Below are 24,956 nucleotides of genomic sequence, written 5' to 3'. Positions count from 1 at the left end.
TAATTCCTATTTCCTAGTGGAAAATGGAAGCCTTTTCTCTCCGATAAGTGGACGCGATACCACAGGTACCGGCTTGTTATACCGTTTTTCACCCTTAGTAGCGGGGGCTGCATTAATGCCCATATATGGTCATCAAAAGTCCATTTTTTGACCAATCCATCTTTTGACTTTCGCCTCGTAGTTTCCCCAACTGAACTACGAGGCACGAGCAGTGACACTGCACTAGGTATACTTAAATTGAAATGGGGGGTTTTGTGCTGGCTTTAATTTTGACACATGATTTTCATGAATTTTATGAGAAGCAGCAGTGAAAATGGACAAAATATTCATCAAAATGGCAAGAGTTGACATTACATAGGACCTACATGCAGGCTTTCATATTCAAATGTAGGTAACAGAGATTAGAATAGATGCGTTCGTTATTATCATGGTCACCTTGTGGGGTCGCAGATCCTGATTCCGTTCGTTATCACATGAAATCTGCCACGTGAAGGTTACATAAATTAAGAAACCAATGCAGTATCACACACAAACAAAACACCCGACGCCTCTCAACGGTTTCGACGCGATTCACATTCGGATTTGAGTGCGCTTGTCAACAGACTGGTACTTGGAATTCTAGAGGTGGACAGGTCCTAGCTTATATCCAAGTAGGCACTATTTTAGGAAAATTGTTTTAAGCTTTTGTTCTTAACTCTTATTTTTCTCTTTGAAAAGAAAGCATCAAAATCAATTTTAGGGGAATGAATAATAAATTTTCATCCTTAATCCGTTTCCCGTAAATTAATATGAATATATTATGTACTTCTTACGTAATGCTTTGTTTCTCTATTAAATAGACATATCTGACGCGCCACAGACATAAAGCAACAGAAATGTAAGCAAATTACGGGCGCAGCGAAGCGAAACCACAGGATCGGGATCATTGAACGCGGAAGGGGGGCTTCAATAGTTGGTGTGCCCCCTTGTTTACAGGGGCGTATTATCTTTAAATTAGAAGCTGAATGCTTGTTTTCTCTAGTTTTGTCAGTCGTGCCTTGTTTTGAGATCATTGAAGAGGGAATTTTTCCCCTCACATCGTTCCAGTTCGTATCATCACAGTTCAAGTTGCAGTGGCAGTGCCAGTGCTGTTCTGACTTGAAAACTTCGAAGATCGCTTGAACGCTTAGTTTTGCACTGGATTATTGAGTATCGTGGAATGGCAAGATGAGAGCAGGAATGGAATATCAATACTTTGGTTTTAAGTTCCGAAAAAAGTTGATTTTCATCTTAGTTATATTACTCCTGTACATACATGCTGGCCAAACGAAGACTGATGGCTCAAATGTGGACCATAAGTGTGGAGATAATTTGTGCATTAATGGGGATTGCATAGATGGAAACTGCACCTGTTATGCTGGTTGGAAAGGTCCAAGCTGTCAGCTTTGTGGAGGAAGAGTAAGGTAAGATATTTGATACTTGCAATGGTGGAGCTGGTGTTACATCACCTGCAACCTTCTGTTGATGTGAAAGATGTGACTTATGAGATATTAAAAAGCTTCTTCAGACACCAGTCTTAAAATTGGGATCAAAATATTGTAGTGTTATCATATAACTCAATAGTACAATGTCTCAGTCAATAATTATGACCTGCAGTGATATTTTTAGCAGGCATGTATCAAAATAAGATGGAAGCTGCTTTTCTCTGGTATAGTTACTCAATTTGAGCATCATGTGTTGTGGTGACCACTGACATTCTAATTCCACACAGCCTGCAGAGTGTGATGAATAGTGAATTTTAACTGGTTATTTAGTACAATGATTCTGTATTAGTTAGTTTTGCCAGGTACCTACCTATGAATTTAAACCATGGAGTCCTGTGTTTTTTAGCCCTAGCATTTGCAGTAGGTACATTCCAATTTATTAAGTAATTATGTTATTTACCTTTGCATTACCTACAATAATGTAACAGCATTCAGCAATGCTGTTATCTGCCACACATAAACTCTGCACACTGAATGCATTAGCAAGAATAACCTCCAAAAGTACATCCTGTTAAAATAGAGGTAGGGACTTTACAGGTTGTTGTTAGAATGTGTTTGAGGGATATTTGTCTTCATTTTTATTGCACTACCTACTTGATTCAACTGGCCACAATGTCTTCAAACATAAGTCTACTTAAAGGGACCCTCCCACCTTAACATTAGTTTTGAGTTGAGATAGCCAAGTTTGCGGCCAGGCTCAGAAACCACCATTTATCCTGGTCGCAACCCCCGCAGCTTTATGGTGTTCAAGAAATTTCTTCCCTTTACTTGCATGATGGGACCAGCGTGGTCCCTATCTCTTAACCATTACGGGAATCTGATGACGTCATCAGGCTTTCGAATGTCCGTTAAATGTTTGACTAAAACGTTTTGTAGCACGCGGTGGTATATGCTGCATTGCGCGCAACAAATGCCGCACTTTTAAATAAAGTCGCTAGGAACAGCGGAGATCCCAAAAAGTAAACAAAAGTAAAAGTCTAATATATTGAAAACCGGTGAATATTTTTCGGTGAAATTTGGTAGATATTCGTTTTCGCTCTTTCTGAACCGAGTGACATGACTTTCATGCCAATTCATAAACTTTTTTGAAGGTGGGAGGGTCCCTTTAAATCCATGTATGAGTGAAACAAAACCAATGTTTCTCAATGGTTATATATTATGTGCATGTCATTCAATCATTCACTCTATTTCACAATGAAATCGTACCTAAGTCGAACAGTTCAAGTGTAAGCAGCCTTGATTGCATGTTTCTTTTTACTGTGCTCTCAGGAAGATAAGATTTATATAAGCAGCCTTGATTGCATGTTTCTTTTTACTGTGTTCTCAGGAAGATAAGATTTATATCAGCCTGTATAATTTTGTAATTCTATTGATTGAAAAAATTGATATAATTTTTGTAATTCCTCCTTATAGCTTGTCAACTTGCTCGACAATATGGATGCTAGACAATTGAGCAGTGCAAAACAGCCAAGCCTTTCAAGTTAAGAACTAAACCTTTCATTTGTGCTCAGAGCTTACCTCCACTGGTGTTGACTGTGCAGCTCTGATTTTGTTTGCTTTGTCTGCATCCTCTTCAGGTTCGCTCAGACAGGGATAGAACACCTGCCACCTCGTGTGCCCTGAGGTCATCTCACTGCTCCACCACTGCTGCCCTGCAGACAGGTCATGTGGCTGCTCCATCTCTTGTGTCCTGAGGTCATCTCACTACTCTACCACTACTGCCCTGCAGACAGTCATGTGGCAGCTCCATTTCCACCTGTCCTTGGTAGGCTGAGAGGTCATGTCACCACTCCACCTCCTGTCATCTGTACATGTCACCACTCCACCTCCTGTCATCTGTACATGTCACCACTCCACCTCCTGTCATCTGTACATGTCACCACTCCACCTCCTGTCATCTGTACACGTCACCACTCCACCTCCTGTCATCTGTACACGTCACCACTCCACCTCCCATGCTCTGCAGGCTGACTGAGTCGGAGGGCGTCATCACCCACGGGATCGGCAACTACTCGATCGACATGCAGTGCACGTGGCTGATCGACGGCGCCGACAACCGCACCATCCAGCTGTACGTGGACGACTTCGCCACCGAGTGCGGATGGGACCACGTCTACATCTACGACGGCGACAGCGTCTACAGCAACCTGCTGGCCGTCTATAGGTGGGCCCGGGAGGGAGAGAGGTAGAGACAGGAGGGAGCGTGGAATATTGTGACAGTGTCTACAGGAACCTGCTGGCCGTCTGTGGTCGGGTACGGGAGGTAGAGAGAAAGTGAAGGAGAGCAATAAGTCTAAGTGATGAGTGAGGGAGCACATAACAATGGGTGTACACTGTGCAAGTTTGCAAACTTTGATCATTAAATGCTCATTGTCGAGATCCGGTGTGACTGACGGTGTAGGTATCTCCTGAGATGCATCAGCTGTGGTTTAATTTGTATCGATGCTCCGGTATGTCCGTATACGCCGGGTCAGACGGCTGCAGACGGCACTGTGCCACCCGGCGCCGTGTGATCACCTTCAGCCCGGCTCTGTGAGGGAAGTCGCGGCGTACGGAGTCCAGTCTGCCGAGCGGTGCTGCGGTTTCGGCCGCGGCCCCGTCCGTAGCCACCCGGGGGTGTGATCGCGCAGACGGGCATTGTTTATTGTTTCAGCGGCATGGTGCAACTGGACAAGTTCGCCACTCACAACCTGACCTCCTTGGAGGCAAAGTCGGGATCGGCCTACGTGCATTTTTATTCGGATGCTGCCTACAATATGACCGGCTTCAAAATAACATACAAGTGAGTATCAGACATGACTGTGGTTTTCTGGCGTGCACTGAGGAATGCCATGGACGGATATCTTTCGTTACATCAGTCCGAGCCCGGTAATAAATCCTCTTTACCGCTCTGTTTTCCTACTTATTAAGGCCAATGCGTAATAGACGGAGAAAACCCCGATCGGTTCATTACGCCATTGTAATTGTGTTAATAAAGGTTTGCTAGGACGTCATAGGTACATGATTGCTTTTGTTTATAATATGATGTCTGATGTGCCTTTTAATATGACTTTCTTCGCTGCCACACTTGCTTTTCTGCCGTTCACCCCAATATAACATAATGAAATCGTAACTCTAATAAAACACCTCTTTCCCGTTAATTGAATGCGGTCCATTACTCCTGTATCTCTCGGTACAGGCTTCCCGGAAACTCCCCTCTCGATCTCCGGCAATTTAATATACAGTTGACCTCGGCAGTCCTGGCACCCACCCAAATTATCACTAACACTGCATCATACGTAGCACAATCCTCTACCCGTTGAACTGGTTACTCTTCGAAAAGTCGGAATCGAAAAGTCGGAAAACTGTATAATTGCTCAAATTGTCGGTAGTGATTTGTATACATATTCCTCCTACAAAAGGATGTGGGACCGTCAGCTGTCATCTCAGTGACGTGTGATCCTTGTTCATGTACGAGCCAACCATGTTATTGGACTTCGAGTCTGTTAACCCGCGCCCTGCTGGGGGGGGTGTTTGAACACCCCCCCTTGTGGTTTTTCGCGAATATCTCAAAAACGGCGGCGCGGAGCGCCGCCGTTTTTGGTACACCTTATCATACATTAATTCTACACATGTTGTGAAAATTTCAGACCAAGGTCATTCAAGGTCAGGTCACCAGGTCACTTGAAGTGACCTCACCTCATAAAAAGTTTCAATGTCTGTCATATCTACACCGAGTGACCGATCGCTTTGAAACTTTCAGCGATTGCTAAGAGCAATAGCATGTACAAAATGTATATCTCAGAATTTTGATATCGATGACCTAAGGTCAGGTCAATTTTGCGACCTCCCCATTATAAGTCAATGGGAGAAAGTTGAAATGCGCCTCTTTTGGACGAAAGACATTATAAACACTCCCAAACACTGAATTACAAGTGATTTAGGCACACTGAACATGAAAATGGTGTCCGTGACCCCTGTTTATGCCCTGAGGTCATCTTAGGTCACGAATGGTATCTAACAGTTTTTCGCAAATAACTTTTGATACAGGCATGCTAGAGCGATGAAAACGCCTTAGATGTGTTCAGCTCGACGATACGGATCGACTGAGATGCAACATGACCCTTTCCGGTCAGGTCATGACCTTGACCTGAGGTCAAATTTTCAAGTTGACCTTTCAAGGTCAAGTTATAGTTTATTCGATGCGTCTTGACGAGAGGAACACGATGCCGGTAAAAGTAAGCTCGTACAAGGCTTGGGTTAAAAGTTATTGCAGAAAAACTGTTTCCGAAAAAATAGGCTATTTTTGCAGTTTTTGCCCCCTGCAGGCAAAACCGTTGACGTTAGGTCAAATCTGAGAAAATTACTCAGAAAGGGCGTTAATTGGGCTATCGAATGCGCTTTTCCGCGGCGCCGTAGCTCTATTGGTTCCCGAGTTATGCGTTGGCTTCTTGGAAATTGTCGACATTCGACCTGGAAATCGGCGAAATTTTGCCTTCAATGACCTCTGGTGACCTGACCTTTGACATGACCAAAAAATTGACCGAAGTGATTTCCTCATTATTTTTGACGCTCTTTCGAACGCCGCCTTCCGCGTATCGCTACGTGGCCCAGGAGCCGAGTTAGAAGGGGGGGTGTTCAAACACCCCCCCCCCCCCCAGCAGGGCGTGGAAATCCAGGACCCCCAGCCGGGCGCGGGTTAATACAATGATCTCTCTCTCTCTCTCTTCCTCCCCTTCAGGTACCAATGGAGTCGCCGTCTGAATCCCTCCTCGCTCCCCGGCAGGTACCACTCGTGTCCCAGTATCTCCAGCGCGCTCAACTGCTCTGGGAACGGCGCGTGCGACCCGGAGTCGGGCCTGTGCACGTGTAACGCCGGCTGGGGCGGCCGGGCCTGCAGCGAGCCGCACTGCCCGCGCGACTGCAGCGGCCACGGCGAGTGTGACCAGCAGCGGCACCGCTGCCGCTGCCACCGCGGATACAGAGGTCAGTAGAGGGGTCAGAGGTCAGTATTGGGGGACAGGGGTCAGTGAGGCGCCGCCACCGCGGCTACAGAGGTCAGTACATCGGGGGACAGGGGTCAGTGAGGCGCCGCTGCCGCCGCCACCGTGGATACAGAGGTCAGTACAGGGGGGAGGGGTCAGTATTGGGGGACAGGGGTCAGTGTAGGGACAGGGGTCAGTGTAGGGACAGGGGTCAGTGACGAGCACCGGCACCGCTGCCACCGCGGATACAGAGGTCAGTAGAGGGGTCAGGGGTCAGAGGGGGGACAGGGGTCAGTGAGCAGCACCGCTGCCGCTGCCGCTGCCACCGCGGATACAGAGGTCAGTATATAGGGGATCAGAGGTCAGTACTGGGGGACAGGGGTCAGTAACGAGCGCCGCTACCGCTGCCACCGCGGATACAAAAGTCCGTATAAGGGGGCAGGCCGGGCCAGAGGGGAGACGTTGTGAGTATATTGTGGACAGTGGTCACTATGCGTGTGAGGGGAGGGTTGGACGGATGAGTCGAGGGGGACGGGGTGAATTGGGACTGGCATAGGGGCGAGTCAAGGACCGCCGTCCGAAAGCCCTTCAGGATCGATGAGCTGGACCGGGACCGCCATGCAGGTGGTATGACTGTTGATTGGGGGGGGGGGGGGGATTGTGCTCACCGCTGCGTAGCGGACGGGCGTGCCGGTCGTTGCGCTCGGTGAAATCCTGGGCGGGGATTGTATGCCGACTGGCGCTGTGTGTTGGGAGTGCCCCGGGTGGCTCTACACCGGACAGCTCCTGCTGTTACAATGGTGCTTAACACACAGGTTACACAATGATGTCACAAGGGGACGGAATTAAACAGTGCATAATGCAATATGGCGCTTCAACGCAGCTGGTGTGACCTGATAGACGACCCCGATTGTGCGGTGAGCGGTGCGACTATTCTCAGTCAGGAGTGTTGGTCATCTTTATGTGTGATACGTACGAGTATGCAGGGATTTAGGTGTTGAATGGGAAGGTGATCGGCTCAAAGGCGTCACAAATCCGTCTCAAGGCTCGACTCTAAACACGGCTATAGCCTAGGTACGGGACCATGGCGGCAAAGCTGTTCTCTGGCGACCGAGTCACATCGATTTTGGTCGATAGATAGGTAGGTAGCTGTGGTACAAGATAATGACGACACCTGTAGTGTATATCGGTTACAACACAGTCACCATTCGACTGCGCTATATTATCAAATGAACCCGCCAGAAGCTGTGTTCGCTGATGGTCGACTCGGTGGCAGCTTCTGCCGTACACCGGCTGGTACGTCCCGGCACGGTCGTACGAATACCGTCGTGCTGTGTTGGCCTCCGGGAAAGATCATACATCACACACCTCTCTGCACCCGGGCGCAATAAGCCTTCTGCTCTGTCGCGGCCGTCTGCGGGCTTTGGATCGGTCTGGGACACAGCAGTTACAGTCGCAATGACACTGTGCCCAGTGTACTGTGTACAGGGTTGTACACAATGTTAGTGGCGATCTCTAGGATCTGCCGCGGCTGAGCGAACCTCTGCATGTTCCTGTCAGCTTCTGGGTGCTCTCCTCGCTGGGATGCACTCACATTTATGGGTGGATAACTCGGATATTACTCTTGGAGATATTATCTATGGAGACTTTGACAGTGTTCAAGGATGCATGATCAAAGCTGCTTCTTAACATCTGTTCTGGGTACTTGAGCTCGATAGTGATACTTTTATCTGTAGACTGTAATAGTTGTATTGGATATTCAGTGGGTATATTCAGTATTCAGTATATACAGTGATATTCTATGATATGTAATAAAATACTAGGGTTGTTCTGGGGACTAGCTTCTAAATGTGTGCACCGTGCCGAATATGTTACCGTCTCTCGGTATTTTGAAACATCGGCTGGTCGAAGGGTTCACTCCAGTCCCATTAGGCCTGTTCTGTCCTATACTACCACATTGGTGACGGTACTTATCACGTCATCATGCATATCACGGATGCATAATAACTAGTATGTATACAACTGACTAAATCCAATATTTGTAATATCTGGTTCCAGTGCAGTGTCATACGTTCCTGTGTGACCGACCCCATACCGTTCTGGATCATAAACTCCAACTACCACGCTAAATGTTGCGGACAGCACAGAATGTTTCATGGCCGTCTTCCCATGTTTGTCGGCTGTGATAAGAGAGGTGTTCTATGCCACTACCGCCCACTGATCTCCGTCCCGCCCGTCCGCCAGGCTCGGACTGCAGTCAGCTGGAGGAGGAGGGTTTCTGGGAGCTCCTGCCACCCTCCCCCTACCCGCCATCCAAGTACGTGCCCGCCGGACGCGCCTCGCACGCGGCCATCATCAAAGGCGACTCCATCTGGCTGTTTGGCGGAGAGTCCTTCACCCCCACTGCCTTCGTGGTCAAGTACGACATTAACGGTGAGTGGACGGGCTGTGGACATTGTGGACGGGCTGCGGTGGACGGGCCGTGGATGACACTACGTGGAAAGGCTTCTGGGACGCGGGATGGATGTGGAGTGGATGCATTTCATCGGCGATGTAGTGGTGAGGATGCTTGTAGGGAAGTATAGGGTTGGGTTTGACCTGGGGATTTTTACAACTAATGCAATGGCCCGTGCGGTGGGCGAAGTGTCGCACGCACTAGCTTAGCTTTAACCCTCGCCGGCCGAGGGGGGGCGGGTGCCGCCCCCCCCCCCATAGGGTTTTTTCGCAATAGCTCCGAACACGTTTTCGATAGAGAGCTGAAACTTGGCATACCTGACCTTTGATCCAAGCCGCATCTTTTGACACCAACCGCATTTTTGGGCCAGGTCAGGTCACTGACCTATGACGTCATAAGTGAACCTCTGCACGGTCTTCAGATGTCGCAACTTCGCAACGCCCTCACTGCCAGAGGAGATGTCACAGGGAAATGAAACTTGCAGGATCTAGTATCCATTATGAGTCTCACAACTTGTATATCTCGGATTTTTCCTAAAGGTCATATGAGGTCAGGTCATTTTCGTGACCTCACCATTATAAGTCAATGGGGAAAAATGAAAACTGCTATTCTGGCGCCGGGAACGATCTCCAACTATCTCAAGCACACAGAATCGTGATTTGATGCACTCCTTGCAAGGTTAGATGCGTCACTTTTGCAATGTTGACCTTCCGTGACGTCATTTATGACGTCATCAAGGTCATATTAGTTTTTCGTCAATAACTCTTGATCAAATTGAGCTAGCGAGTCGAGAAAGCCACCAATGGACTCAGGAAGACCTGCCGAATCGAATGATATGCGACATGACCTCTTTCGACCAACTTCGTGACCTGGGGGTGCTGACCTGACCTTGACCTGAGGTCAACACCCCAAGTTGACCTAACCCGGACAAAAAGTATATCATTCGACGCGCCTGAGCGAGGCGAACACGATGCTGCCAAAATCGCGGCTCTGCGGCGGTTTTTTGCGAAGTTATTCACCAAAAACTGAACCGTACCCTGGGGCACTTGACCTGACCTCAGAGGTCACCGGTTGACCTAGGACCTTAAAATCGGGTACCAATCTCTGCGTCTCGTAACGGCGCACACGCTCGTTTTTTCCGCGACGCGCTAGCTCCACCAGGGGCGAAACGGCGAGGGGGGGTCGTACCCGCCCCCCCCCCCCTCGGCCGGCGCGTATGTAGAAAACCAATAGGTCCGGCGAGGGTTAACTACATAGTCAAATGCATAGAGTCGTATGTTTTTGTGACGAACATGACAGATCAACTGGGACTGCCAGCTCAATGCTCAGCCGCCGGACAAAGATTGTCGATTGAACGATCTGCACCATTGGTGCTATGAACCTGCGACAGTGACTGAGTACAAATCTATGGAGCTAAGGGGACATATCCGGAAAGTGACCGGGGTGGCATGACTCTAGTTCATTTAGCTCGTTGGTGACTATTGGAAAGGGGGCACCTTCATGGGGAAGGGTTTCGCAACTTTTGTATGATCAATTAAATACTGTTACTTAAAACTGGCTTTTCAAAGTGGTTAGTTCCTTAAAATTGCCTTGAGTTTTACTGTCGTGCAGGTATGGTTTGTCTTGTTTTATCCCGTAAAATGGAATACCGACGAGACAGCTTGTTCCAGATAGAAGGGATATGCGTCCATATAGGTAGCAGGCCAGGCTCACTCCACAACGCTTTTGGTCCGGCTGGAGAGATTTCTGGGCCTCCCAGCGGCAGCGGGCAGTGTTCTGTACAGAACTGAGAACTGTCCAGGCAGTCTGAGGCTTCTGCTGGCTCTGTGAACCTCTTGAAGGAGCAAATATTTACCTGCTCTGGCGCGTCACTTCTCTGATTTGGACGTCAGTGTTCCATGCTACTCGTGCGTCATAGAACTCAGCTCATTATCATCACTGACCCGACTAGTACCGTCGCCAGAAACTAGATACGACCCCTTATGTAATTATCGAGTTTTTTCTGCTAATAGCGCAGCGTATGTTTGTTACTACTGCATTGCCTTCGATGGGGTTGTCATGGAAACCGAGTGCGTCATAGCGGTGTAGCTGACTCGTTCTGTGTTATCGACCCCTGCCTTTACCGAGCTGCATCTAGCCAGCCAGTTGATTAAGAGTATCAGCTGAAATATTTATTTACTCAACCTTTGGGTTGGTAGGTCGCGTTATGGAGTCTTTGGTCCATTAATGGATTGGTTTATTTTTACTGACGACTGGTCTTTGACGGGCATCCTGTCCGTGACCGTGTGGCGAAGTCCACCGCCTTATAATAGGCCGCTCCGGGCTGGGTCGGAGTAATTGAAGGAACACAGTTGTGTTTGAAGCTTATGTCTTTTATGCTTTCAGTTGTTCATTGTTTCTTTACTTTGCCGATCAGCTGGGGTGGTGACGCGGGTTATGATTGTTTTACCCAAGATCAATAACAGAATTCAGTTGATGAACAATGGAATAAACACTGTTTTTACTCGTGATTGTGTTAAGTGGTATCGTTAATTAGTAATTACGGCAGCTTCCGCACTAATTGCGGTGGTTAAGTGACGGTTTTGTTGTTGAATAATTACGTAGGTTCTCTTTTCGCTCGCTTCTTGTTGTCACCCACCCAAACTAATCCAGTAAGGACGTGTATCAGGACACTCAGACAACGTGATCCTATCATTTCATTTGGTTTCGGATGTAGAACGTGCATAGACCATAGTTCAGCCGTATGTTACTTTACATGTTCGTTGTTTGTTATTCCGTGAGCTCGACAAGGCCCTGTGTACGATTATTCGCTTAAGTGTGCTTTGAGTCCCCTATCAATTTGCCTTGATTGGAGTTCATTTGGTACAAATACTTTGACAACTTTGGACCAGGTAGACGACAAACTACATCTGTCAACGATATTTATTTCTAAATTGTTTATTCGTTCGATTCAACCGGTTGGAGAAACTGGGCTTTACATTTTATACGGCTTCGTACTAGGAATGCAATTTAGACACCACCGAACGTTTGCACCAGCAAGTGAAACGAAAATGCGCAACGAAACTGACGGCCATAGCATGTTTCAGACAGCATTGTGTGTTTTGTCAACATACCGCCTAGAGACAAGTAAACACAATGCAGTCGTTTTAAACATCGAGTCTTACTAATTTTAGGCTCATTAGAACAAACTTTAAACAGCTATGGTAACCCTGTGATGTCTGGGGCTGCTCCCGCTGTGCTCGGAGCCAGCGCTCAATCCTTGCCAACCCACTGGTCACAGAGAGGCACGTTCTCCAGACTAGAGGTCGGTCGCGCCTACCAGTACTTTCCGCTCAGCCGAGCTGCTGGTCGCAGAGAGGCACGTTCTCCAGCCGGGACGAGGTGTCGTACCAGAGGCCGGCCGGGTCCATGGCCGCCGCGTCCACCGGCAGCGTGTCGTTCATCGCGTACCCGTTCGGCTCGGGCGACTCGGGACTGGTGACCCCGTCCCAGTTGGTCCAGTCGAGAGGCGAGTGGTCGTCCCAGAAGCCGTACGGCGGCAGGTCGGCGGTGGCCATTCCCAGCCAGCCGTCCCGGCCGCCGGGGGTCAGCACGGAGCGCACGTGCGCGTTCTTCTCGGCGCTGTGTATGACGGGCAGGCGGCCGGGGGGTCGGAGAGAGCCGCAGGCGGCCACGGCGGCGCTCCGCGGCACGGCGCGCTCGAGCAGGGCCGTGGTGCGCCACCGCCGGCCGCCGTACAGGTAGGTGGCGCTGGTGGAGGTCAGCTGGTGCAGGGGCCCGGCGGGGAGCGGCGCCGGCGGCAGGTCCGGTCCCAGCGGCCCGCCCGACCCCTCCTCTGTGGGCGCCGGCGGCGCGAACAGCCGGCACAGGCCGCCGCTGTCCTGGAACGCGGCGCACCGCGGCTGGACGCCGCACCGGCGGGCGCAGCCGGTCAGACTGGGCGCCGACAGCGGGGCGCCGAGCGACTCCAGGGGCGCCGCGGGCGCCTCCCGCCGCGGGTAGACGAAGCTCCGCTGGCAGTGGCAGACGGAGAGGAGCGCCGCCACCAGGACAGCCGGCAAAGCGGCGGCGGAGACGCGCATCGCCGCCGGGTGGGGCTGCTGGCCGGTCACGGCCGGGTCGGGCTAGGTTCTGCGTCTGACGACCGTTGTTGGCTGAGATTGCTTGGACTACAGCTGCTGCGTCTCTGCACAGTGCCGTTCGTGTTTGAAGATCGCCGTTTCTTTCGGGATTAATGAATCGTACCACCTGCTACGGTTGGAGACCAATTGGCGCCTGGCGGCAATGTTGTCCGTGTCATGCTGCCGCCAGACTGCCTGGAAGCTGGGTGTCGGTCGGCCGATGCAAACAATCAAGTCTCTGGTCCAACGAAGCTTTTCTTTCCCTCGACTGCGCTGGAGCTGTGTCGGAGCTGTGCCGTCCTCGGCTGCGCCGTACCGGCCACACTGACTCACAGCGTCTGTAGACCACCACGGACCGTCCGCTCCGACCCGCACTCTGTGCTGGTCGTCTGTCGAGCCGCCGAGTCCGCCCCCTGTGCGGGGACAGGGAGCCACTCGAGTCGCTGGTTTGGTCGAGCCAAATGTCCCCCCATTACCTCTCATTCTGCCGCCGGGGGCTACAATCACCGGTCCGTCCAAACACGGTCTGATGTGTGGAACTGCCCCGGAGACGGCGCCGCCGTGTGTTCTGTTGGTTCGGTGTCACCGTGAGCGAGCTGTGATTGGCAGCTGGATGACGTGATGATGGAGTTTGTAAACCGTGACTGACCCACAGATGCCCCGAGTGTTTGTCCAGACGGGAATTATGGCTGTACCGATGTGGCTGAATTGTGAACAAAGAGACTGTTTTCGAATTCGTGAAGCGAATTAGCTTGTTTGAAAAAGTATGGTTGCGGTAGGGTTCGCTACCTTTTACTGATTCTCCTCTGTCATTGTTTTGCACGGAACGGTTGGATATCTTGGGCCAGACGTTAAAAACAACCCAAGTCATGGCATTCGCCATTCCGTATTTAGCCACACATCTCGTAAATGTCGTTAAAGTTGCAGTGTTTTGAGCTTATATCCTGATCGTCGGATTTCAAGTCCATGTACGGCTAGATATGTGTGGCAGAAGTTACATGAGTCGATGATTATATAAGCTGGAGGCAATGCAACGAGAAAATATGTTATATGCATTACGAAACAATAGTACGTGGACGTAACAAACAACATTATTTATCGTAAAAATACTTAGGTAATCGCATGACCGTCCGGTCTCTGACAGTTCTCTGAAGTTGTTCGATCTCTAGCAGTGGTCTGAATGTTTCCGTTCTCCGGCAGGCGGCGTCTGGGAGGAGATTCACACGTCGGGCAGCCAGGTGCCCAAGGGCCGCTACGGCCACTCCGCTGTTCTCAGAGGGGTGAGTTAGATCGGATGGGATGAGTGGGCTGGTTGGAGGCATCGTATATGCCTTGTGTACAAAATCGTATCGTTTGACAGCGACGTTTTATTTTTGTCAGCCCTCTGACATTCCCCCTTCCCTTCCCCCTACTCTCTCCCTCCCTCTCTGTGACAGGATAACGTGTACATGTACGGCGGCGTGCGGTACGAGGACGACGTCGGCAAGTACGGCGGCGCCATCACGCACGAGCTGTGGGCGCTGGACACCACCACCAAGCAGTGGGAGCTGAAGCACGTGCGATCAGAGGGCTGCTACCGCGGTGATGTGGTCTGCGGCCCGCTGGCCGTCGTCGGCCACTCGGCCGTGGTGATCGGCGACGATCGCATGCTGGTGCTGTTCGGACACTCGCCCGTCTACGGATACGTCAACTACGTGCAGACGTACCACTTCGGTAGGTGGGGACGGAAGCCGTGGCAGGGAGTGGGTTGGCTGAGAGAGGGGTGGGAGGGAAGGTATGGGTGAGGTGTCGCCCAGGGTGCCGTCAGGGGATGGGAGTTTGAATTGTCATATTGGTTTGAAGTTGGATACTGATAGCTGCTCTGTAGCAGGCTGCTGTGGGATTCCTTTTCTTGTAAACTTCAGTACTGACGTCTCCCTCCCTTCCGCCAGGCACGGGCAAGTGGAGCGTGCACGGGTCGCAGGGCGCGCTGCTGAAGGGCAGCTACGGCCACAGCAGCGTCTGGGACCCGCACAGTCGGCTGGTGTACGTCTACGGGGGCCACCTGTCCGACAACATCGCCACCTACTCGCTCTCCAACCTGCTCCACTCGCTCGACCCCGAGACCATGAAGTGGTGAGTGGAGATATCCTAGTCGGCCAGAGAGGCTTTGAGATGATGTGGTAATCCTACTGTAGCCTTCGCCATTAGTCTCGTCAGTGAGCTATGTGGACGATTGCGCGTAAATTGAAAACTGAGTTACTCTACTTCTGTCATTCTGCGCTTATTTCATTATGTTGAACACAACCGATGGAGTTATACCGATGGCATAGCGGCATTGCAATGACTGCATTAGCAGCGTCTGACCCATTCCCTGTCACGATTGGCGTCCCGCTGACGCGGCCTCCCTCCCGTCCCCAGGAAGCGCCTGTCGCCGGTGGACTCGTCGCGTTTCCTCCACTCGGCCGTCTACCTGGACGGCCTGGTGCTGGTGTTCGGCGGCAACACGCACAACGACACGTCCTACAGCCAGGGCGCGCGCTGCTACAGCCAGTCGTTCCTGGCGTACGACCCGGCCTGCGACCGGTGGCACACGCTCCGGCCGCCGGCACACTTCCCGCACGACCTGTCCCGGTACGGACACGCGGCCGTCACCTACGCCGAGAGCATGTACGTGGTGGGCGGCTACAACGGGCGCACGTTCAGCGACGTCATCCGATTCACGCCCGGCCAGTGCCGTGGCTACAGCAGCAAAAAGTCCTGTCTGGGAGCCACCAGCGCCACCATCGGCGTCAAGTGCACCTGGAACAGGAAGACACGGACCTGTGAGCCCTTCTCACAGGCCAGCTCAAAGGTGGGAGACGGAGGGAGGCTTGGGTGGGTTGATCAGGAGTTCAAGGGGTTTGAGGGGCTGAGCGTTCTCTGTGCCATAGAACACGCGTTTCGGGTTTCACCGCGTTTGAATTACTTGCTCAAATGTTTGCCGTTGCGTGGTATGGTTTTATGGAAAACTTCACTCAGGTGTCTGATACAGCTGGGCAGAAAGTCCTGCGATGTTCAGGTCCATATTCGCAAACTCGTGTCTGCACGTACCAGTACCGTCGATACGTGGCCCTCACCCCTCCCGTCTACCCCGCACCTTCAGACGCACGACATCTGTCTGGACGATGGCGAGGAGGAGGACGCGGGCGGCCCGTCGCCGGCCGAGTGGTGCGCCGAGATCACCTCCTGTCCGACCTGTATCCACTCGCGGCACGACTGCGTCTGGTGCGGCAGCAGCTGCGCGCACCAAAAGTGCAAGGGAATCGTCAAGGTGGGTACAGTAAGGCGGCCGGGGAGGAAGAAGGCTGGATATTGGTTAAGGAGCCGTGGGAGGGAGAGGTGTAAGGTTTGTGTCGCTAGCATGGTGCGTGGTTTAGTTTCGGCCCAGCTATTACAGGCGAATCGGTAAGTGATTGACTACCCGCTCTCCTTGCGTGTGGATATTAAAACTATATAGCATTGGTGTATTCTGTTGTTAAATTTGTTTATAATTGTATGCCGAGTCCACGAGTTCCGTCCAGCGTTGTGTCGCCTGTACCTGCCCTGTGTCATAAACAACTATGCGCCGCTTGTGTGTCACCAGTGCTCGCTCCTAACTGAGATATCTCTTCTCGATTGTTCTCAGCCGATCACGTCAGACGACCAGTGCCAGCCGAGCCACGCGTCCAACTGCAACCTGCTGCACAACTGCCACGCCTGTCACACAGAGTCCTACTGCAAGTGGGAGCACGACCACAAGTGCTACACATACATACAGACCAAAGGTAGGTCACCAAACCAGACCACGCCTGTCACACAGAGTCCTACTGCAAGTGGGAGCACGACCACAAGTGCTACACATACATACAGACCAAAGGTAGGTCGTCCAGTGCTGCACATACATACAATTACAAACCAAAGGTAGAACGGCCAGCTGTTGCCCCGATAGCTGAGGGACTATTCCCATGATAGTAATGTGTTCAGAAGTTCAGCTGTACTCTTTCGTTTTCAGTTACTTATAAAACCAGCTATAAGGTATAATACCCATGTCTCGGTGATCACCGAATTCTCAACTGCGGTTTCATCAAAGCGGATTCACTGCCCCCTGTCCGACGTATCCAGCCCTCACTGAACCCTCCCTTTCTCTCTCCCCGCAGCCAACAAGACTCAGATGGCGAGTCAGATTCCGCAGGCGCCGTGCGGCCCGTCGTGTAGTGAGCGGACCACGTGTGCCAACTGCACGGCCGCCAGCTGCATGTGGTGCATCAACAAAATGAGGTCAGTATGGATTCACTCAGGCGGCGGACGCTACTCTGAAGAGCACTGAGCTGCAGTGGAGTATGGTTTACGAATGCTCTGAACAGTTATACGCAGTGCATTTTTATTTTGAGACGCATCGGGACGGAAGAAGCAACAATGTGTTAACCCGCGCCCCGCTGGGGGGGGGGGCAGAATCTGCCCCCCTCCCGTTTTTCGCCAATAACTTCTAAACGCGTTACGCCAGCGACGTCAAACTTTTAGTACCTTATCATACATCAATTGGACACGTTCCCTGAAAATTTGAGCGAAATCCGTCGGAAAATTTTTGAGAAATTGACGTTTTAGTGACGTCATGTTCGCCATTTTCGCCTCAAAAACGGCAAAATTTCAAACGCCGCTAACATCTTCATTTTTGAACGAATCAAGACGTAACAAAAAAGGTTATACGTGATTCTACTTTGTCTATCAAATGGCTATCTCGGTTTTTTGAAAATTTTAGATTTTGATCCAATTTTTTTCAAAAAACTGACTTTTTTGGGAAAATAATTATAAAATCCAAAATTTTGAGTGTATCGAAAAAAACGGAATATATGTCAGAGAAGTGGTCTATGTGCACCTACATACCAATTTTTAGAAGAATCGGTTCAAAAATGTGGGAGTTATTCAAAATTTTATGACGTCACGACACACAAAAAAATTTGAAAAATGATTTTTTTGGAAGTTCTAGACCTCGTACGGGAACAAAAATAGCACCATTCGATTCGCCGTGAAAAACTGCATCAGATAGACACCTTTTTAGGCCTTAACAACCAACTTCAAAATTTGACCTCACTTGACCTGACCTTGACCTGACCTCGACCTGAAATTCATCCAGAGGTGGTCCATATCACTTATTGAGTGTGCCTATTGAATTCTATGAGTAAAATGACCCATAAAACATGTGTCGCACATGCCCCTTTCTATATTTTGTTTTTGGTGACCTGACCTGATCTAACCTGACCTTGACCTTGACCTTTGAATGACATTTTATGCAACGAATATTGTCTTGGTAGTCTAAGAACACGTTTTGGGCAATCAGTCTCAGTCCATTCTTCGGCAACTACGGTGCAAGGCCGATACTGTAGAAACTTGCATTTTGTACCCTTGACCTGACCTTGACCTGACCTCTGACCTACTTAAGCAAAAAAATTTGGGCTCTTAAGATCCGCCTTGTTGAGAGCTTTCGATTGCCGTTTTTCCCGTCTTTCTACGACCATCGGTTCGGAAGTTAGACAGGGGGGGGGGGGCAGAATCTGCCCCCCCCCCCCCCAGCAGGGCGCGTATGGCTGAATAGCCCAGCGGGGCGCGGGTTAAAGATATTGGCCGTTGCTAATTTGTTAAATTGTATTCCTTCGTTTCCTTCCCTCCTCCCTTCGGTTGTTTGTGCTGCATTGCAAGCTGAGTGCTTAGTAACTGCACCTGCCATTTATCCCTCCACGCCCCCTACAGTCCACCCTAACCTGGCCCGGCCTCTGCCGCAGGTGTGTGGAGAACAACGCGTATGTGGCCTCGTTCCCGTACGGCCAGTGCATGGAGTGGACCACGCAGAAACCAAAGTGTGACGCCATCCCGCCGGGTGAGTGACGTCAGCATCACTAACCGGTCAATTGTGTCATCTCTCCCGGGATATTGTTTCCAGCTCATCTTAGATGATGATGATGATGGTGATGATTTTTGGACCTTAGTATCAAGATGGGCCATCTTGATACTGTTTACTTCAGTTGATATACTTGTTTTGCTGACCGTGTTGGCTAATTTTCCTAAGGCTGATTTTTCGAACGGTTTCCCCTGGTATCGTTTCCCTGACTACTGGCCTACGTTTATGTGCTGACCTGCCCTGACCGCGCTCCCCGCAGGCGGTTTCTCGTGTAACGCGCACAAGACGTGCGAACGGTGTCAGGAGGACCCGGGCTGCGGCTGGTGTGATAACGGCTCCGGCACCGGTGTCGGCACCTGTCTGAGAGGCGGGTTCGCCGGCCCGACCAACGCCACCTGCCCCAAGAAACGCTGGAACTTCCTCAGCTGCCCGCGTGAGTGGGACCGGAGGGAGTTCGGAGGGGAGTTTGGGAGTTAGAGAGTTTGGAGCGACGTGAGGTGATACGGGGGAGCTAGAGTAGGGTTAGCAGGAGACTGAGTTTGAGGATTTGAGATCAGCCTAGGCTGATTGGGGTGGAGTTGGGAGTATGCGGCTCGTAACTCAATTAGGTCTGTCGGGCGCGGCGCTAGGGAGCGACCCCCAGCCGCTCCCAGTTCTTTTTCGCTTTTTCTCCGTTTTAGGCCGCTTTACTTCTTCAAACCGTGGCAGAAGGTGTTTTAGTGGACCTGTGTACTACTGAAGCCAACATTCGGAATCGTGAGTGCTTTTCAACCTTATTATCGGCTAAAAACATTTGCATCATCTGCTGATCTTCGTCGCCAGCGTGCTCGCCTTGTGTCTCGCCAGAAATCTGAACTTCGAGAAACAACACCTGCAACACTTCGACCAAGGTCAATTTTCGGCTAGGATCACTCCAACATCATCATATCTTCGATATTCTGAACGGCTTCCAAGTTATCGGCATAAAACCAAGAACTATGTTTCCCATCGGCGCGGATGAACACCAGGCCAGTCACCAATCAGCAAGCACCCCAACTTCCCCCACCGTCGAGTCGCCGCTGTCCGGCGACGGACCGCTCCCCTCCCCGTCCCACTGGGGCGGGTCCGGCGGCCGTCGCTAACGACGACCTTGAAGTGGTCGATGGGCAGGGCCGTCCCGCCCGCCGCCGACGGTCTCGGCGGAGGGGATGCAGGGCCGGCAGGAAGGTGAAAATCTTCCGGGGGGAATGGAGCGCCGACAGCCATCTGAGCGCTCCAGGCACCGGGGTCTCTCCCCGTCGTGTAGGGTGCCGACAACCAAACCGTGACACCAGCCATGACAGTCCTGGCCAGCCACCGGAGGCCTCTGTTCGGCTCACCATCAGCCAGACCAGGCGGACGGCGATACACCTCACTCAGCCGCCGACCTCAGCGCAACAGCGGCCATCCGGCAATGACGATGCTCCAGCCCGGTCGGCCACCGCTCGTTCGCTGATCATCGGACACGCAAATGTCCGTTCACTGATGCCCAACATGGACAGTGTCCAGCAGACTCTATCTGATCACAAAATTGACGTTTTTTGTTTAACTGAGACCTGGCTATCTGAAAACGTCAAAAAGAAATTTCTGGTATTCCCTGGATATAAAATGGTGCGGTGCGATCGTCCGGGGGCGGGAACTCGTGGAGGCGGCGTTGCCATTCTTTACCGCGAACAATTAAAATGTGATACTCTCTCGATTACCAGTGACAGTGTTTCTAGTGAATCTCTGTGGGTCTCCATCAGCGGGGGCGGGAGACGCTCAATCACTGTGGGTGTCTTCTACCGCCCACCCTCTCAGCCGACCGCAGCAGGTTTGGACAGTCTCCATCTCCAACTACAAGCCGCCATCGCTACTGGTCGGCCTGTGTTCTGTCTTGGTGACTTTAACGTGAACCTCCTGTGTCCCTCTGCTCCAAGCACGCGTCTATATACATCTGTTTTAAGTGATCTTAACCTCTCACAGCTCATCAGTTCCCCTACTCGATTCAATCCACCCTCCACTCTCGATCATATCATCACAAGCCTGCCCATTTCGGAATGCTCGGTAACAATACCTCCGGTGCCCATAGCCGACCATATGACTATCTTGGCCCGCGTTCCACTCCGTCGTCATAAATCACCGCGCCAGTCTTTTCAGATCCGCCCCTGGCGAAAAGTTAACTGGGACGCGCTGTGTCTGCATCTGTTACAGGCCGACTGGCAACCTCTGTATCGGGCGGAGGGGATCGAAAGCAAATTAGAGGAATTCATGAAAGTATGGCTCAGCGCTATTGATATTTACTGTCCAACTAAAACTGTGACGCCGCGCCGTCCACACTGTCCTTGGGTTGAAAATAACCCGGAACTGCGAGAGATCATGGACGAGCGGGACCGTGCTTTTACAATCTGGCGTGCATCTGGTGCAGAGTCTGATCTGTCAACGTACCGCCACCTTCGAAACCGTGTCAAGCGTCTTCTTGCCAAATCCAAGCGGGATTACTTGTGTTCTTCAATGCTATCGGACCGAACAAATTTTTGGAGGAACATTCGAAACTTCGCCATACGCCCAGGGACTGACAGCTCCTCCGAACCTTTAGGGACTGAAAAAGCCGACGAATTCAACCGCGACTTCGCCTCGGTTGGTCCCCGCATTGCCACAGAGCTGAAGGAGCGTCATATTGGCAACGACATGCCTGATATCTCACACAAGCCGCCCCGTGTCATCTCCACAAACCTGATCCTACATCCTGTGACACTTCCTGAGCTTTCCAAATATCTGAATGAACTATCCTCTTCAAAAGCCGTCGGTGTCGACGGTGTACCATTGATTGCTATTAAAAACTGTTTTGCCGTTCTAGGACCACATCTACTTCATGTCATCAATGCGTCGATTGTCAACCGTGTCTTCCCGGCCGCTTGGAAAATGGCATTAGTGGTACCAATCCATAAGTCAGGACCGCGCCATGTCGCGAACAACTTTCGGCCTATTTCCATTCTACCAGTTCTCTCGAAACTGTGTGAAAAAGCAGTGTGTGCACAGCTCTCCGCGTATTTTGTCAAATGTGATTTGTTTTCTCCCTCACAATACGCTTACAGGCCGTGCCACTCGACCGAGGACGCCGTCCTTGATGTGACTGAGTGGACTTCGCGACGAGTCGATGATGGACATGTGGTAGCAATCACGTCATTGGATTTAAGCAAGGCTTTCGACAGTGTTGATCACAGTGTGCTCCTGATGAAACTCCAGTGGTACGGTGTTGACCCGACCTGGTTCAAAAGTTATCTTGTAGGGCGACGACAGATGGTGAGGGGCGGCTCTCTTTTCCTTCCTCTATCCCATGGGGTCCCACAAGGATCCCTCATTGGTCCGATTCTCTTTAGCATCTTTACAAACGACCTTCCATCCTATCTCCCCCACGGTCGTTTGGTATCTTACGCCGATGACACCCAGCTGCTTGACTCAGCACATCCAGACGACCTATCATCTCTTAAATCACGCCAGGAGAATTCTCTCCTAGCCGTTCAGTCTTACTTTACTGCAAATTCACTAAAAATGAACCCCTCAAAGACCACTCTCTTGCTAATAGGTACCCCCAATTCTCTCAAGAAGATAACATCCTTTCATCTGAACTTTCATGACTTCATTCTAAAGCCCTCCTCGTCCGTTAAAATCCTTGGAGTTACCATCGATAGCAATCTAACATGGGAAGCTCATATATCCACCGTTGTTAAAAAGTGCAACTCCTTTCTTTTTTGTCTACACAAAATCCGCCATCATTTAAATGCTGATGCCCGTCAACTACTTATCCAGGCACATGTGTTCCCCTTAATCCTTTACTGTCTTTCCGTCTGGGGAGGAGCCACCGCAAACCGTCTGGGCCGCGTGCAGAAAGCTCTTAATTTCGCTGCGAGGATCGTCACGGGAGCGCGGCGTAGCGACCATATATCTCCGATTCTAACAGCATTAGGCTGGCGCACTGTCTCAGAGTTAGTTAACCGTCGCGACTGTATGGCCATACACCGGGCCTTGAATGACTTCCGCGCTCCTACTGCCACCCGCGCACTGTTTTCGTACCGGGCTGATGTCAGTGCGCGAACGACGCGCGCCAGCAGTACGGGGGTACTTGAGTTACCTGGTTTTCGCCTCAGTATGTCGCGGCGAAGTTTCTCCTACAGAGCGGCCGCAACTTGGAACCGCCTGCCGCAACAACTTAGGTCTTCTCGCACCCGTGCCCGTCTCACGGCTATGCTCGATGAACATGCACTGCCCTGAAATTCGTATCGTCTAGTCGTCAATTTCGTCTTTGTCTCTGGTCACTCGTTCTCTGTTCTTTCTGTTGCACATGTACTTACTGATGTTACTGAACCTAACACGGATCGCACAATAAGCCACACACGTGGAATGATTCGTTAAATATATGAATGAATGAATGAATAGTGATGAATGCTGAGCACTGATGCGGCCGGGCAGATTGTTTATGAAGTCTATTTGTACTCTGGGTCGATGTCTGCGCCGGCAGCTGCCGGTCGACGTTTGCATCTGCTGAGCTCATTAAAGTTTCACCAGCCGTATCGATAGTTAGGCTGCCGAGCGGTGGCCGCAGCGCATTGACAGAGAAGGGCCTCGAGGCTGCTTAGGATGGATGTAGGAACGTTACGGTGGAAGATTGGGCAACGAAAAAGGCGCCCAGATAATCTATCGCGTTGCGCTGGCAATAAATCTGCTGGTGGCAATTCCACTGCCAAAGTGTTTTCCTGAGTGTGTTTTCCAAAGTGTGTCTCCAGCCAATCCTACCAGCATTTATTTATCACTGCCACTGTGCCATTGCAGCTGTACCATGACGCCTCTTTGTGTTCCGTCGGCAGCGTGCCAGTGTAACGGTCACAGCACGTGTTACGTGGGTAACAGCACGTGCATGCCGTGCGGCGACCTGACGGCCGGCGAGCACTGTCACATCTGCCAGCAGGGCTTCTTCGGCGACCCCGTCAACGGTGGCTCCTGTCAGCGTAAGTACCTCCCAACCAAATATCAAGGGTACACATGGGTGGCAGGGCCCATGCGGCTTTCTGACGTGCTTTATTTGACCTCGTGACGTGTTGGTTGCAGAACCACCAATTAGTTTATGTTACTTTATGTTGCGTTATTTTATCTTGGGATTCATCCCATGTTATCACTGATCGCTAAATGGGCTCAAGTTCATGTACTTAGCGGTACCCCTGTCCTGAAGTGTCCCTTGTTCGTTATGAACCGCCATTGTCCCAAGGACCCTCGTTTCGTCTCGTCTGGATGTATCGAATTCACCAACTTCTACTGCCCCTCCCCGGCAGCGTGCGACTGCAACAACCACGGCACCGACTGTCACCCGGAGACCGGCAAGTGTTACTGCAACACCAAGGGCATCGTGGGCGACCGCTGCGATCGGTGTGACAAGCACAACAAGTTCCTCGGCGACCCGGCCAATGGCGAGGACTGCTTCTGTGAGTGGAAATCGGTCAGAGAGGGGCAGGGTTCCTCGGCGACCCGGCCAACGGCGAGGACTGCTTCTGTGAGTGGCGACCCGGGGAGGGGGGACTGAGTGTTGGGTCAGGGGTGACAATATCACACGTTATTGTCACGTTGGACGCTGGAAAACGCCGCACACAGGCGAGGTTTATGACACGTGCAGGTGTGTCTCTGGGAAGTGGGATTTTTGTCCAACTTAAAACTGCATGCTTACGTGCATTGCTTCCATGAGTTATAGTAGCCACGTCAAAACGTTCAGGTGTCCTGTGAAAATGATGTGTGTGATTTTTCCGCATCACTGACGCCATTTGTCGACCATCAACAGATAATTTAGCGCTGGACTTTCAATTCACCTTCAACATGACGAAGCCGGAGGACCTGCACTTCAAGCGGATCAACTTCATGAACCGTCCGATCAGGGACGACCTGAACACCGACTTCCGAATCACGTGCTCGGAGCCGGCCAAAATCAACATCACCGTCAAAACGGGTCAG

The 24,956-nt window shown here is 51.1% G+C and overlaps 2 protein-coding genes across 8 annotated transcripts in view; one reads left to right on the top strand and one right to left on the bottom strand.

The window, feature by feature from the left end:
- The window catches only part of LOC122371883 (kinesin-like protein KIF2A), a 43,253-nt gene extending 42,633 nt beyond the window's left edge, over window positions 1–620 (bottom strand). The window contains exon 1 of one of the 6 annotated variants that reach the window (XM_043348642.1): window positions 436–620. The gene's annotated coding sequence lies outside the window, so the exon portion shown is untranslated. The remainder of the gene's footprint in view (window positions 1–435) is intronic. The other 5 variants (XM_043348638.1, XM_043348643.1, XM_043348641.1 and 2 more) reach the window with 5 other exon arrangements.
- Window positions 621–868: 248 nt separating this feature from the next.
- LOC122371881 (attractin-like protein 1) overlaps window positions 869–24,956 on the top strand; it is a 28,189-nt gene continuing 4,101 nt past the window's right edge. The window contains exons 1-17 of one of the 2 annotated variants that reach the window (XM_043348635.1): window positions 869–1,442; window positions 3,490–3,687; window positions 4,177–4,305; window positions 6,289–6,488; window positions 8,732–8,920; window positions 14,264–14,343; window positions 14,500–14,776; window positions 14,995–15,178; window positions 15,464–15,896; window positions 16,188–16,355; window positions 16,710–16,848; window positions 17,221–17,341; window positions 18,844–18,938; window positions 19,219–19,392; window positions 23,825–23,965; window positions 24,287–24,436; window positions 24,787–24,951. In XM_043348635.1, coding sequence (XP_043204570.1) covers window positions 1,207–1,442; window positions 3,490–3,687; window positions 4,177–4,305; window positions 6,289–6,488; window positions 8,732–8,920; window positions 14,264–14,343; window positions 14,500–14,776; window positions 14,995–15,178; window positions 15,464–15,896; window positions 16,188–16,355; window positions 16,710–16,848; window positions 17,221–17,341; window positions 18,844–18,938; window positions 19,219–19,392; window positions 23,825–23,965; window positions 24,287–24,436; window positions 24,787–24,951 — 3,079 coding nt within the window. In that variant the 5' untranslated portion in view covers window positions 869–1,206. The remainder of the gene's footprint in view (window positions 1,443–3,489; window positions 3,688–4,176; window positions 4,306–6,288; window positions 6,489–8,731; window positions 8,921–14,263; window positions 14,344–14,499; window positions 14,777–14,994; window positions 15,179–15,463; window positions 15,897–16,187; window positions 16,356–16,709; window positions 16,849–17,220; window positions 17,342–18,843; window positions 18,939–19,218; window positions 19,393–23,824; window positions 23,966–24,286; window positions 24,437–24,786; window positions 24,952–24,956) is intronic. The other variant, XM_043348634.1, reaches the window with a different exon arrangement.

This window comes from Amphibalanus amphitrite, unplaced genomic scaffold, assembly GCF_019059575.1.
Source record: "Amphibalanus amphitrite isolate SeventyFive unplaced genomic scaffold, NRLGWU_Aamphi_draft 001288F_arrow, whole genome shotgun sequence".
Lineage (NCBI taxonomy): Eukaryota > Metazoa > Arthropoda > Thecostraca > Balanomorpha > Balanidae > Amphibalanus > Amphibalanus amphitrite.
This window is presented reverse-complemented; position numbering and strand designations above follow the sequence as displayed.